This window comes from Penaeus monodon, chromosome 18 (assembly GCF_015228065.2).
Source record: "Penaeus monodon isolate SGIC_2016 chromosome 18, NSTDA_Pmon_1, whole genome shotgun sequence".
Lineage (NCBI taxonomy): Eukaryota > Metazoa > Arthropoda > Malacostraca > Decapoda > Penaeidae > Penaeus > Penaeus monodon.
In genome coordinates this window covers 24,898,281-24,913,348 of record NC_051403.1, presented here as the reverse complement: position 1 = coordinate 24,913,348, position 15,068 = coordinate 24,898,281, and the positions used below count along the sequence as shown (strand labels likewise).

At 43.6% G+C, this 15,068-nt stretch overlaps 1 protein-coding gene across 1 annotated transcript; it reads right to left on the bottom strand.

Annotated features, from left to right (window-relative positions):
* Positions 1-542: 542 nt before the first annotated feature.
* Positions 543-7,223, bottom strand: LOC119584682. Its single transcript, XM_037933356.1, has 5 exons — positions 7,053-7,223; positions 5,822-5,903; positions 1,578-1,759; positions 1,110-1,288; positions 543-687 (listed from the first exon to the last, which is right to left on the bottom strand). Exons 1-4 carry the CDS (start codon positions 7,221-7,223, stop codon positions 1,127-1,129), a joined length of 597 nt encoding a protein of 198 aa, XP_037789284.1. The 3' UTR covers positions 543-687; positions 1,110-1,126.
* Between the last annotated feature and the right edge of the window lie 7,845 nt (positions 7,224-15,068).

Sequence of the window (15,068 nt, the reverse complement as noted above, 5' to 3'; positions counted from 1 at the left end):
TAAATAAATAGAGATAAAACAATAAATAGAAAATGATAAATAAATATATTTTAAAAAATCATTAAATAAAGATAATAAATAAATGAAGATAATAAAGATAATATATGGATATTCCTTTCAGTCAAGGCAACGTCAGCAACAGAATTATATTATCATACATCATCACGAATATTATGTTCGTCATTATCATCATCACTAGTTTCTTTCTCTCTCCATTTACCGTTGAAAAGCTGGTTCTTTTTTTTAACACGAAGATAGACTTTTAAGATTTTTGTCTCAGTAAAAAAAAACTAACTAACTAACTAAATAAATAAAAATAAAAATAAAAATAAAAATATAGGATATTAAATACAATCTTCCACTTTAATTCGATATTCTTATAGCTATCATTTCGTTTCTATCTACTACGATAAAAAACATTATGAAATGTTTAAAATTTGCCGTTCGCTTATCTATTTTTTATTATTATTCTTCTGTCTTTTTGTGCAGTTCCTTCTTTTTTTTTCTAATCAATTAATGTATTTGTTTATTCATCAGTTTATCTATTTCTCCACCTATCTATCCATCTATTTATCTATTTATTCATCTCTCTCTATCCAGTTGTCTATTTATTTATTTCCCTATTTATTTATTTATTCATCCGTTCAGTCAAATGTCTTTCATCAGCTTTTTGCATCTTGGGGTTATCTGGAAGAAAGAGAAAGCATGATTTAGAATATAGGATTTAAAAAGTAATTTTGAAAATACTGTACAAACTTTTACAGGACAAGTATTTTGTAGATTTTTTTTTTTTTCAATCGTATTCGTCATCTATACTTCTGAATTTTCTCTTTTCTTTTTCTCTCTTTTTTTTCATTTTCGGTGTCTCTTGCATTTTCTTCCTTTCACTCTTTTGTCTTTTTTCTTTCTCGCTCTCTTACTTTTTCTCTCTTTTACTTCTCTCTCTCTCTCTCTCTCTCTCTCTCTCTCTCTCTCTCTCTCTCTCTCTCTCTCTCCATCCTATTTTCTATCCCTCCTTCTCTCTCTATCTCCTTCCCATTTTTTCCTCATCTTCTCTCTCTCTCTCCTACTCCCCCCCCCCTCTTTCCCTTCCCCCCTCCCCCACCCACCTCCTCCTTCGCCTTCTTCACTGTTCCTCCAGTTTCTTCAGCAACGTTTCGAGAGTCAGGTCCTCCTCGCTGTACTGCGGCTTCACCTCCTCGTCCTCTTCAGGCAAGAAGTGTGAGACAGGCAGTTCCTTCACCGTCTGGATCCACGTCTTAAGCTCTGCCAGGGAACCTCGGGCGATCTGCATGGGGAGGGAGGGGGAGGGGGTTGGTGTGTGGGTGGGTGGTGATGTAATAACAGTTGTTGTGGAAATATCTATAATGATAATAATGATAATAATGATCTTAACAATGATAGTAACAACAATAGCAACACAAACACTAACAATAACAACCAGAAAAAATAATGCTAATAACAATAACAATGACCATAACATCAACAAAATTACAAACAACCACGCCCCCCTCCCCCAACAAAAAAAAAACATCACCCTCCTCCCTTCCCCCTTCAACCCCCCCCCCCCATCCCACCTTGCAGATCTGACCCTCCACCGACGAATTGGGTTCGAACTGCAGGCAATACACCGTCCTCTCCAGGTAGCCTTCAGCCTCGTGCAACTTCTCCAGGAACTGCGCCTTCCTGAGGGTGGTCTCCTGAAAGGCTCGGTTGGCTGCGATCAGGAGGGGGGCGTGGAGCTCGTATAAGGTCAGGCCTGTAAGATTTCAAAAGATATAGTTTTTTTTTTTTTAATAGCTATTGTATGATTTGAATGAATGTGTTGTATAATTTAAAAAGAATCTGTTATATTACTTAAAAGAATCTAATGGATCATTAAAAAAATTATATACTGTACCATTTAAAAAAACCTACTGTATTATTTTAATCTGTAGGTGATGGCGGTGGGTGGTATTGGTGGTCGTGACTAAAGTATAAGAAATTGTAATAGTTCTTTTTTTTATCTGTTGTATCATTAAAAAATATAATGTGTTATCTTTTAAGATATCTATAGGTGGTTGGTGGTTTTGGTGGTTGTGACTAATGAAGATATTACAATGATTATAGTATTATTAAAAACTATATATACTGTTCTATCTAAATGAATCTAATGCATTATTTGATATGATTAGTGGGGGTGGTGGCAGTGACTAACGTAGAAGATATTACAAATATTATAGTATTATTAAAAAAGAAGAAAAAAGTATAATAAAAAAAACTAGAAGATGAGATCATATCAACAACAAAAATTACAAAAAGTTATAGTATTGTTAAAAAAAAGAAGTTGCATTATTTAAAATAAATTACTGCATTATTTTTCAAAACCTGTTCTATTATTCAAAAGAATCCATTGTATTATCTACAAAGGGGGTATTATATTATCTTTAAAAATCTATAGGTGGGGGCAGTGACTGATATTGGTGGCAGTGACTAACGTAGACGTGAATCCAAAAATTATAGCATTATAATAAAAAAAAAAAAATACTATTAATAGCACCAGCATATGAAAAATACCTTACAATCATACCTTACATATTACCAACGAGTTAAATTGGTTGGAACTACAAACGAGTTACTTAGCGAGAATGACCAACAGTTAAATTAACAAGAGTAACCAGAGTATTTAGATTAACAAGAGTAACCAGCCAAATGACCAAGAAAAAGAACAAGCAATTAGCAAGAATCACCAACCAATTCAAGTAATAGATTCCCAACTCCCTAAATGAACAATAATCCCTACATAATTAACTAACATACATAATTAACGAATAGTTAAATTATCAATATTTACCAGCAAGTTACCAGCTAGTTCATTAGCAAGAATTACCAACGAATTACTTGGAAAAGAATTGCCAAGAATCAATAATTATCAACGAATTCATCTGCAAGAATTACCAGGGAGTTCCCATCGAATTATCTGACGACCTCCCAGCGAATTAATTAACGACCTCCCAACGAATTAATGAACGACCTCCCAACGAATCAATGAACGACCTCCCAACGAATCAATTAACGACCTCCCAACGAATCAATGAACGACCTCCCAACGAATCAATAACGACCTCCCAACGAATTCTTTAACGACCTCCCAACGAATGAACAAACGACCTCCCAACGAATCAGTGAACGACCTCCCAACGAATCAATGAACGACCTCCCAACGAATTCATTAACGACCTCCCAACGAATCAGTGAACGACCTCCCAACGAATCAATGAACGACCTCCCAACGAACAATGAAAAGACCCCCAACGAATTTATTAACCCTCCCAAAGAACAGTGAAAAGCCCCCCCAAAGAATCAGTAACGACCTCCCCAAAGAATTTATTAACGCCTCCCAACGAAAAAACTAAAGACCTCCCAAAAAATCAATTAACGACCCCCAACAATCAATGAACGACCTCCAACGATTCATTAACGCCTCCCCAAAGAATCATGAACGACCTCCCAACGAATTTATTAACGACCTCCCAACGAAACAGTGAACCCTCCCAACGAATTAAAAAAATTAACGACCTCCCAAAACCAAAAAACCCCCCAAGGTGAACGACCTCCCAACAAATCAAGAACGGACTCCCAACAAATTCAAAGCCTCCAAGAATCGGAACGACCCCCAAGAATTCATTAACGACCCCCCAACGAATCAGGGAAGACCCCCCCAACAAATCAATGAACGACCCCCCAACGAATAATGAACGATCCCAACGAATTCATTAACGACCTCCCAACGACAAGGAACGACCCCCCAAAACAATTCTTTAACGCCCTCCCACAAAAATTCAAAAAACGACCCCCAAAATCAGTGAAGACCTCCAACAAATCAGTAAACGACCCCCCAAGAATCAAGAACACCTCCCAACAATAAAAACGACCCCCAACAACATGAACGCCCCTCCCAACAAATCAATGAAGACCTCCCAACAAACAAAAAGACCCCCCAACGAATTCATTAACACCCCCAACGAATCAAAAAACGCCCTCCCAACGATTCTTTAACGACCTCCCAACGAATCTTTAAACGACCCCCCAACGAATCAGTGAAGACCCCCCCAAAACGAATCTTTCGACCCCCAACAAAATCAGTGAACGCCCTCCAACAAATAATGAACGACCCCCAACGAACGAATCAGGAACGACCCCCCAAAACGAATAATGAACGACCTCCCAACGAAATAAGACTCCCAACGAATCAATGAACGACCTCCCAACATTCAAAACGACCCCCCAAACGAAAGTAAACGACCCCCCAAACAATAGTGAACGCCTCCCAAGAACAGTGAACGCCCCTCCAAAAATTTCATAACGCCCTCCCAACGAATCAGTGAAGACCTCCAACGAATTCATTAACGACCTCCCAACGATCAGTGAACGACCCCCCAACAAATCAAGAAGACCCCAACGAATAAGTGAACGACCCCCAACGAATCATAACGCCCCCCAAACAAATTCTTTAACGACTCCCAACAAACAGTGAACGATCCCCCAATAAATAAAACGCCCCTCCCAAAAATTTCTTTAACGCCTCCAACAATCGGGAAACGACCTCCCAACGACAATGAAGACCTCCAACGAATCAGTAAACGACCCCCCCAAACAAATTCAAAAACGCCTCCCAACAAATTTCAAACCCCTCCCAAGAATCAGTGAACAAATCCCAACGAAAAATGAACGCCCTCCCAACAAATTCAAAAACGACCCCCCCAAAAAAAACAACGACCTCCCAACGTTCATTCCCGACCCCCAAACGATAAACAAAACCCCCCCCCACGAATCTTAACGACCCCCCAAAACAATTTCTTAACGCCCCCCCAACGTAGTGAACGACCTCCCAACGAATCGTAAACGCCCCCAAACAAATCAAGAACGCCCTCCCAAACGAACTTAACGCCCCTCCCAAACGAACAATAACCCCCCTCCCAACGAAAATGAACACCCCCCAACAATTATTCGACCTCCAACGAATCAGGAACGACCTCCAACGAATCAATTAACGACCCCCCAACAATCAGTGAACGCCCCCCCCAAAACGAACAGGAACGACCCCCCAACGAATCAATAAACGCCCCCCAACGAAAAAAAAAACGACCCCCACGAATCTTTAACCCCCCCCTCCCAACGATCAGTGAACGATCCCAAAAATCAAGAACGACCCCCCAACGAAGAACAAACACTCCCAACGAAACAATGAACGACCCCAACGAATCAGGAAGACCTCCCAAGAATCAATGAACGCCTCCCAACGAATTCTTTAACGCCTCCCAACGAATCAATGAACGCCCCAACGAATATTAACGACCCCCAACGAATAAAAAACCCCCCTCCCAACGAATAAATGACACCCCCCAAAAATAAAAAAAGACCTCCCAAGAAAAAAAATAACGACCCCCAACGAATCAGGAACACCCCCCAACAACAAGAACGACCTCCAACGAACAAGAACGCCCCCCCAACGAACAAAAAAACCGACCCCCCAACAAATTCTTTAACGACCCCCAACGAAAAAAGAACGACCCCCCAACAAACATTAACCCCTCCCAAGAATCAATGAACGACTCCCAACAAATCAAGAAGACCTCCCAACGAATTTTTTAACGACCCCCAACGAAAAACTCGACCTCCAACGAACAGTGCGACCCCCCCAACGAATTCAAAACGCCCCCAACAAAATTCATTAAGCCCCCCCAACGAATCAGTGAAGACCTCCCAAGAATCAAGAACGCCCTCCCAACGAATTCTTTAACGACCCCCCAAGAATCAGTAAAAACGCCCCCCAACGTACCCCTGAGTCGCGAGATGCCCGGATCCAGCACATCGAGGACTTTCAGCAGGTCGCGGCAGCAGGCGATCTTCCGCGTCAGGACCTTTTTTTCCCGGGCAGCGGGAGGCCCCCGACCATTCCTGGTGGAGGGGGAGAGGGAGGGAGGAAGGGAGGGAGGGAGAGTGGGAGGGGGGGGAGAGTGGGAGGGAGAGAGGGAGGGAGGGGGAGAGGGGGAGGGGGGAGGAGGGAGAGAGGGAGGGGGGAGGAAGGGAGGGAGAGGGGGAGGGGGGGGAGAGGGGGGGGAGAGGGGAGGAGGGAGGGAGGGAAGGAGAGGGGGAGGAAGGGAGGGAATGGGGAGGGAGGGAGAGTGGGAGAGAGGGAAAGAGAGGGGGGGGGAAGGAGGGGGGAGAGGGGAGGGAGAGGGAGGGAGGGAGAGGGGAGGGAGGGGGGAGGGAGAGTAGGATATTTTTGGATTAATAGATATTTTTGCAATTTGAAAAAGGATAAAGTAATAAATTGGGAAAAAATTCTTATATGCTTATAAAAAATTTTATTTTTGAAAAAACTGAAATGTAAAAATTTTTTTGAAAAAAAAAATTTTTTCTTTTATACTTTTGGTAAACAGGTACTTTTGGAAATTTTTGACAGATAGGAAGGTATGGTTTATTTGATACGTAGTTTCTGAAGTACGCATATTTCTAGTTTAAGAGTAAGGAAAAAAAAAACATACATTTTTATGAAATTTGGGGGTTTGCAAAAAATTTTTATATTTTTTCTAAAATTTTTTCGAATTATAAACAAATCTTTGAGATTTCAAAATTTACAATTAGGTTTATAATAATATAATTAAAATATTAATATATTAATAATTTTAAAAAATATTATATATAATATATATATATATATAACATTTGCCTACGATTTTTTTACCACATTTCAATTACCGCTATCTTTTTGTATGTAATATTTACCTACGAGTTTTACTTTTACCTCATTTTAGTTGACAATGTTTATTTTCTTATCATCATCATTATATTTTTTATATATTTTCTATTTTCTTAATACCATTTACCTCCGAATTCTCCACCTACTCCGACATTTACAATCACCATCCATTTGCCCTCTAACTTTCCTCCCTTTTTTCGCATCCCAAACACCCGTTTTCTCCTCTAAAAAAAAGAAAATATAATAATAATAAATAAATAAATAAATAATAATAACAATAACAAATAATAACAATAATAGAAATTACCTGTGAGAGAGTGTGCTTGATCCCAACCATGTGGAAGTGCTGAGGATGTAGGATGAACTGGTACTTCCTGAAGATGCTCTCGAGGGCGGGGATGCTGTCCTCCCTCGTTTCCTGAAGCTCGTACGCCACGACCTTGTTGAGGCGCTCGACCGTCGCTGCCTTCACCTTCATGGGGGGAGAGAGGGGAGGTCAGAAGTGGATCCGACGGAGGAGGTGGGAGGAGTGGGAGGAGGCTGGGAGGAGGTGATGCTCCCTGGGGAAAGAGGGGGGAGGGGGGGGCGGGGGAGGAGGTGATGCTCCCTGGGGAAAGAGGGGGAGGGGGGCTGGTCCGGGTGATTGATGTGGGGAAGGAGGGGAGGGGGGGGTGGGTCCGGGGATTGATGGGAGGATTTGGTGGGGAAAAAAGGGGGGGGTGAGGAGTGGATTTCCTAATGATGATAGTGGGGGGGGATATAGTAAATAGATCCGACGATTTATAGGAAGAGGGAGGGTGATGGGGAAGTGGAAATATATTCCGAAGGAGGATGGGGGATGGGTGGGGGGAGGTGGAAATAGATCCCCGAATGAGGGATGGGGGGGATGATGGGGAGGGGAAAATAGATCGGGAAAGAGGATGGGGGTGATGGGGAAGGGAAATGATCCGAATGAGGATGGGGGATGTGGGAAGTGGAAAATAGATTCCCAATGAGGAGGGGGAAGTTGGGGAAGGGAAAATAGATCCAATGAGGATGGGGGATGATGGGAGGTGGAAAATAGATCCGAATGAGGATGGGGGATGATGGGGAGGTGGAAAATAGATCCCAATGAGGATGGGGATGAAAGGGGGGGGAAATAGATCCGAATTGAGGATGGGGATGATGGGAGGGGAAAATGATCCAATGAGGATGGGGGATGATGGGAACTGGGAAAATAGATTCGAGTGATGAGAGGTATAACCCGGGGGGGCGGGAAATAATCGAGAGATGGAATAGATACAACTTCGAAAATAAGGTTGCGAGTCTTTTGTTTTTTGGGGGGGGGGGATGAAAGTTAGAAAGATACGAAGAAAAACACTAATTTTTGGGGGAAGAAATACAGGAGTCAAGGTAAATAGTCACAAGAGAGAGAAAGAAGAGAGCGAGAGAGAGAGAGAGAGAGAGAGAGAAGTAGAAGAGGGGGAGAGAGAGGAGGGAGGGAGGAGAGAGGAGAGAGGAGAGAGAGGGAGAAGAGAGAGAGAGAGAGAGAGAAGAGAAAGAAAGAAGAAAGAAAAGAAAGAGAGAGAGAGAGAGAGAGGGGAGAGGATGGGGAGAGAAGAGAGAGGAGAGAGAGGGAACGAGAGAGAGAGACGGACAGGACAGAGAGAGAGGAAGAGTTATCTTCCCCCACGAACCCAAAGTAACCTCTTCCCAACCTCACCCTCCTCGTACTGGCTCGTCACACTCCAGGGGCATCATTATCCACCTCTCGGATTAGGCACAGATATTCCCCCCGCATCCACCTGAAGCACTTCAGAGCCCGAAGTAAGTGCCGGCTCGTCGCGTCGGGACAGCGGCACACACACAGTCGAAAAATTTCCGTACTTCAGTGTTCCGCCGCTCGGTCGTGGCGGAGAGGAGGTGGTTTGTAGGAGGCTGTGGAGGAGAAGAGAGAGGAGAAATGGAGATAAGTAATCTATCAATCAATCAACGGAGCTGACATCGACGGGGTGCATAGCCGCATCCTCCTGGCGAGCCTCTAGGCAGGCCCTCGGCGACTCTCTGCCAGACCATTCCGTCTACTGACTTCCTGGTTGAGAGTGCGCTACCAAAAATATGCAAAGCCCTCTGTGGCTTCAACGTCCTCAATGTAAGCATGTATCAACTGAACAGGTTCCCCAAAACAGGCCCCCAAAATCATGGATCTTGGTCTTGGTCCACGGAACCTTTAAGCCAAAGGCTTCGCCGCATTGCTGAATGCATGAATAGCCGCCCCAGGGATTCCATAGACTCAGAGGGGATACATCGTTGGCGAAGTCGAGGTCCGTGACCTCGATATGCCCAGTGTTGTTTCCCCAGTGACTTTGGATAGTACTCTGTCTTGGAAAATAAGGTGAAGGGTATTTGGGTGCTGGGTTGGGACGATTTTGATGCATGTGTGTCTGGGTGTGTCGTGGCTGTTTTGGCGGGCTGGGGTATGGGGGATTTGTGGTTGTGTTATGGGGAGGGGGGAGGTTGTGTGTGTGTGTGTGTGTGTGTGTGTGTGTGTGTGTGTGGGGTGTGTGTGTGTGTGTGTGTGTGTGTGTTTTGTTGTGTGTGTGTGTGTAGATAGACCTTGAGACGTGTACAGACTTTCAGAAGGGACTGGAGCTCATTTGAAATAAATAGACACTCTCCTGCATTAAGGGACTCTGAAAGGGCTCTTCTGATAACGAACAAGAACATAAAGGGGCTCAAGGAAAAATAAAACAAAAACAAAAGTGCCAAAAGAATAACAATAACAGAATGACGGAACCATCGATATCACAACTAAAGGAAAATAATAAAAGATAATAATAGATAAAATAGATAAATAAATAAATAAAAAGACAAGTCAGGTAACTAGATGCAAAAATTAAATGAATGAATGAATGGATGTGTATCAAGGAGTGACTACAGGAAAGTTATCCGAACAAAACAGCAGATAAAAAAATCACAACTGAAGCAATAAAATACTTAAATGAATAAATAAATAATACAAGCCAGATAACTACATACACATCCGAAAAAAAGCCCTGATCCAGAATAAAAAAAACATACAAATCAAAAAACCAACCCACAGGCCTACTTCTCCCGAAAAAAAACAAATCCAGTGGTAGCTCTACTCACCTGTCATCTGTTCTCCCTTCTTGATAGGCTCGATGCGATCACGACCATCGTCATATCATCCATGAGGTTTGTGGTGTATTGATCAAAATGGACATCATGGCGCACAGAGGGAGAGCCCGTACTCGGTACGTCCTTGGTCCCTGCGAGGGGGGGGTCGGGGAAATTTGTTGGAACTTGGGGACGTGTAAATAAATAGATTAATGAATGAAGGAGCTGTGATGGCCTGGTGGAGTGTTTTGTAAATGAATAATGAATGAATGAGTTGGTGAAAAGCTTTGGCCAGTGTGTAAATTAATGATATGAGTTGTTGAGAACTTTGGGGGACGTGTGTAAAACCCTAATGAAAAAGGGGTTGGTGGTAGCTTTGGCGACGGTGTAAATTAACCCATTCCGACGGTGGCAGGTCGTAATGCCATGGCATGGCGGACCATCTCCAGGGGCACGAAACGCACATGCCATAGAGATGCATGGACAGCCAATGAGTTTTTTTTTTGTTACAATCACGGCAAAAGATTATTTTTCTGCAGTGAAAGTGTGATTAATTCGGTTTAACACTTTCTCATTTTACCAGTCACAAACAAAAAAATGCAACAAAACCGAAAATTTTCAACTCCATGATGCGCACACGCTTATTTTATTCGATATAGACCGAATAATGATCAACTATGGAGTCTATATAACAACAAAAATACCCTTCAGTCTCGATTTATCAGGAAGTTTGGCAAGTAGAGACTGTAAAAAATAATGAAAACTGAAAATACAACATTTTCGTAGTATTACGAAGAAACGGCATGGGATGCTGGTATTTGGCATGAGTGGTCGCGCATGCTCGGGCGACGATATAAGCCCCCGGCAGCGAGGCCCGGGCCTCTATGAATGCTACCCGTCTTAATGAATGAAGGCGTTGGTGATAGCTTTGGCGACGTGTGTAAATAAATGAATGAGTGGGTGGATGAATGAAGGAATTGTTGATAGCTTTGTGGTGTGTGTGCGTAAATTAATGAATGAGTTGGTGATAGCTTTGGTGGCGTGAGTGAGTGAATGAAAGAATGGGTGGATGGATGAATGGAGTTTATTTGTAAATTTGTAAATGAATGAAGGAGTTGTTGATACCTTTTGTGGTGTGCGTAAATTAATGAATGATTTGGTGATAGACTGGTGACGTGTGTAAATTAATGAATGAATGGCTATATAAATAACTGAAGGTTGTGATAGCTTGGTGGGTGTGTAAATGAATGAATGAAGGGGTGGACCAATGAATGAAGTTTGTGATAGTTTGATGGATGTGTAAATTAATGAATGAACTGATGAATAAAGAGCTGTTGAAAGCTTGGTGGTGTGTGTAAATTAATGATGAATGGGTGGATGAATGAGAACTTGGTGGATGTGTAGATTAATGAATGAATGGAGAAGTTGTTGATATCGTGGTGGATGTGCAAATTAATAACTGAATGGCTGGAAGAATGAACCCACCAACCCACTCGACCCCAACCCACTCCCCACCAACCCACTCGACCCCAACCCACTCGCCCCAACCCACTCCCCACCCAACCACTCCCCACCAAAACCCGCTCAACCCCAACCCACTCCCCCCCCAACCCACTCGACCCACAACCCACTCCCCACCAACCCCACCCCCCAAAACCCAACCCACTCCCCCCACCAAACCCGCTCAACCCAACCCACTCCCACCAAAACCCCCTCAACCCCAACCCACTCCCCACCAAACCCGCTCAACCCCAACCAACTCCACTCTAACCCACTCCCCACCAACCCACTCGACCCCAACCCACTCCCCACCAAACCCACTCAACCCCAACCCACTCCCCACCAAAAACCCCTCACCCCCAACCAACTCGACCCCAACCCACTCCCCACAACCCCTCACCCCAACCCCCACTCCACCCAACCCACTCCCACCAAACCGCTCAAAACCCCAACCCACTCCCACCAAACCCCTCAACCCACCCACTCCCACCAAACCCGCTCAACCCCAACCCCCACCCCCCCAACCCACTCGACCCCAACCCATCCCCACCAACCCACTCGACCCCCAACCCCCTCCCCACCAAACCCGCTCAACCCCAACCCACACCCCCCCAAAAACCCGCTCAACCCCAACCCACTCCCCCCCAACCGCTCAACCCAACCCACTCCCCACCAAACCCGCTCAACCCCAGCCCACTCCCCACCAAACCCGCTCAACCCCCAACCCACTCCCCACCAAACCCACTCAACCCCAACCCACTCCCCACCAAACCCCTCAACCCCAACCATCCCACCAAACCCGTCAACCTCAACCCACTCCCACCAAACCCCCTCAACCCTCAACCCATTTTCCCCAAACCGCTTACCCAACCCACTCCACCAAACCCGCTCAACCCAACCACTTTTCCCACCAAACCGCTCAACCCCCAACCCACTCCCCACCCAAAACCCCCTCAACCCAACTCATCCCCACCAAACCCGCTCAACCCCCAACCACTCCCACCAAACCACTCGACCCCAACCCACTCCCCACCAACCCACTCCCACCAAACCCGCTCAACTCCCAACCACTCCCACAAACCGCTCACCCAACCACTCCCCACCAAACCCACTCCCCCTCTCAGCGCAGACTCACCGGGTTAGCTCTGACTCGTGGCAGTTGACGTCCAGATGCCCGTAAATGGAGCAGGGTCTCCTCGTCGACGTCAACTTTGATCTTGTTGCGGAGAAGTTCACGACGTTGGTCTGTGGAGAGAGACTTCATTTGACGGGCGACTCTGGGTTAAAACTGCCTTTGGGTCAGTCAGGTTTCATTTCAGTGACGGGCGATCAACGCGTTTGGGTCAGTCAAGTTTAGTAGGTTTGATTAAATTTTTTTTGGGGGGGGTTTTGTTTAAATTTTGTTTGTTTATGTGTTTTTTTTTTTTTGGTTTTGATTTTTTTTTTTTTTTTTTTTTTTTTTAGATTTTGATTTAGATTATTGACTTTCTAAATGAGGTTCCCCGATGGATTTTTAGATGTGATGAGATTTGATATAAGGAATCATTTACATTCTATCGGGAATTTTCCTGATCGATTTTTGTTGGTCTGTAAAGAGAAATTGGTTTAAGGAATGATTTTTCATATTTTTTTTTTCCAAAACATAGTCCCTCTCTTATCCAATCTCTATCCTATTTTTCAACTTTCTACCCCCAACTAATCACCCAAACCAATTTTCCCAATCTCTTAACCCAACTTGCTCCCTACTTATTCCAAATAATTACCCTATCATCCCGACCTATTTTCTACCTATCTATTCCAGTATCTACCCTATATAATCCTTTAAAATTATAATCAACTTATTTCGCAATTACACCAGTCTCCTATCCCAACCGATATCCTGCTCATCCCCAAATTTTTTTTCCAAGTCATCTATCGTATTATCCCAGCCCATTCCCTATTACGAAATCTCATATAGGGTAATCCTACCCTTAATCCCAACCATTTATGCCCCTATTCCAGCCTAATCTCCATTTACACCACCTAAATTTTCCCATTTACGCCGATCTCATATCCCTACCTACTCCCCATTTACACTAATCTCTCATCAAAACCATCTAACCCATCTATCCAGTCTCCCTTTCCCAATTTATCTCAACATCCTTCCTATTTTCCCCAATAAAACACCTCCCCAACCCAATTCCACTTTCCCCCTATTTTTGCTCTACTGCCTCTCCCCTCTGCCCTTTCCCCCTCCCTCCTCTGCTCTACCCCTCCCCCTTGCTCTTTCCCCCTCCCCCTTCCATTCTATCCCCTAAACCCCCTCCCCCCTCTGCTTTTGCCATACCTGTTCCCTGTCCCAGAGTTCGGTGCGCGTCTGAGGTCATTGTGGTCTCCATCGCCATCAAGGTTTCCCATTTGTCCTTCTCGAAATTCTGGAGAAGAAGCACCCGTTGGTGGGAAGAGAAAGAGAAGGAGAGAGAAGTGATGTTAGTGCATTTGCTTTTTTTGAATGTGGAATTTTTTGGGATAGTTTTTGATAAGAAAGGATGTGTTATTTTATATTGCATGAAGTAATTCTTGATATATGATATAACTTGATAGAATATGATGCCAAGGGGATAAAAACCTGATGCAAAAATTGGACAGTGTTTAAATTCCTAATACAATATAAAAAAACCTTGAATGATATAAAATTTCGCAAAATAAGCCGAAAATTTCCACATACTAAAACCCCCCCAAAATACCCCCCTCAAGGGCATAGATCGTACATAACTGATCGCGCCAAAATCCTTTTAGCTCGGGCTTGTGTTGGCTGCCGGTAAGCCGTGCATTCCAGGAGGGGGTAACCGCGGCTTTCGCACTCAGGACGCACATGGGCCACCCCCACCCGCGAAGGGGGGGGGGGGGTTTGGGGGAGCAGGTTGTGGAAGAGGGGATTTGGGGGAGGTTTTTTTTTCTTTTATTATAATGGGTTGGTTTTGGGGTTTGGGGTTTTAATGGGGGGGTTTTTTATGCGGTTTTTTTTGATGTTTTTTTAAAAGTGGTTTTTTGGGGTTTTTGGGGGGGTTTATAGTGTGGTTTTTGGTTTGTTTGGTGAGGTGGTTTTTTTTTTTTGGTTTAATATTCTAAAAGGGGTCTTGTAATTATTGTCTTGAGGTTAGTGTCAATCTGCACTTAAAACGTGGAAAGCCTTATTAACTTCGGAAACTCTGTTCAACAATCCCAACATATATCAATATCACACTTTAAAAAAAAAACAGAGAAGCGGTTTAATATCTAAACTCACGAAGGACAGTCTAGGGCAATGATTCATAACCGATGTTTCGTGAACCTTTTACAGGGGTTCGGCGAGGGATCGTGATACAGACGTAAATTTATATGTATTTTTTTATCTTAAATACCCAAAGATCTAGAAAAAGCAAAAATAGTTTTAAGTGAGAATTTACGCAACAATTGGCCATGAATTCTACAGTCGTGCCAACAAGAAGTCCAAGTTTCACACTAAAAAGAGATCTAAAATATCCATTGCATTCTGGGGATTTTGAAAAGAAGGAAGGAAAATGGTAAGAACAGAAACGGATGGGAAAAGGAACACGGGAAACAGAAAATGGATACGAAAGAAAACAGGAGGAAGCAATGAAAACGGACACGAAAGAAAATGGAAAATAACAGAAAACGGATACGATAGTAATGAAAATGAAAAAAAAACAGAAAACGGATACAA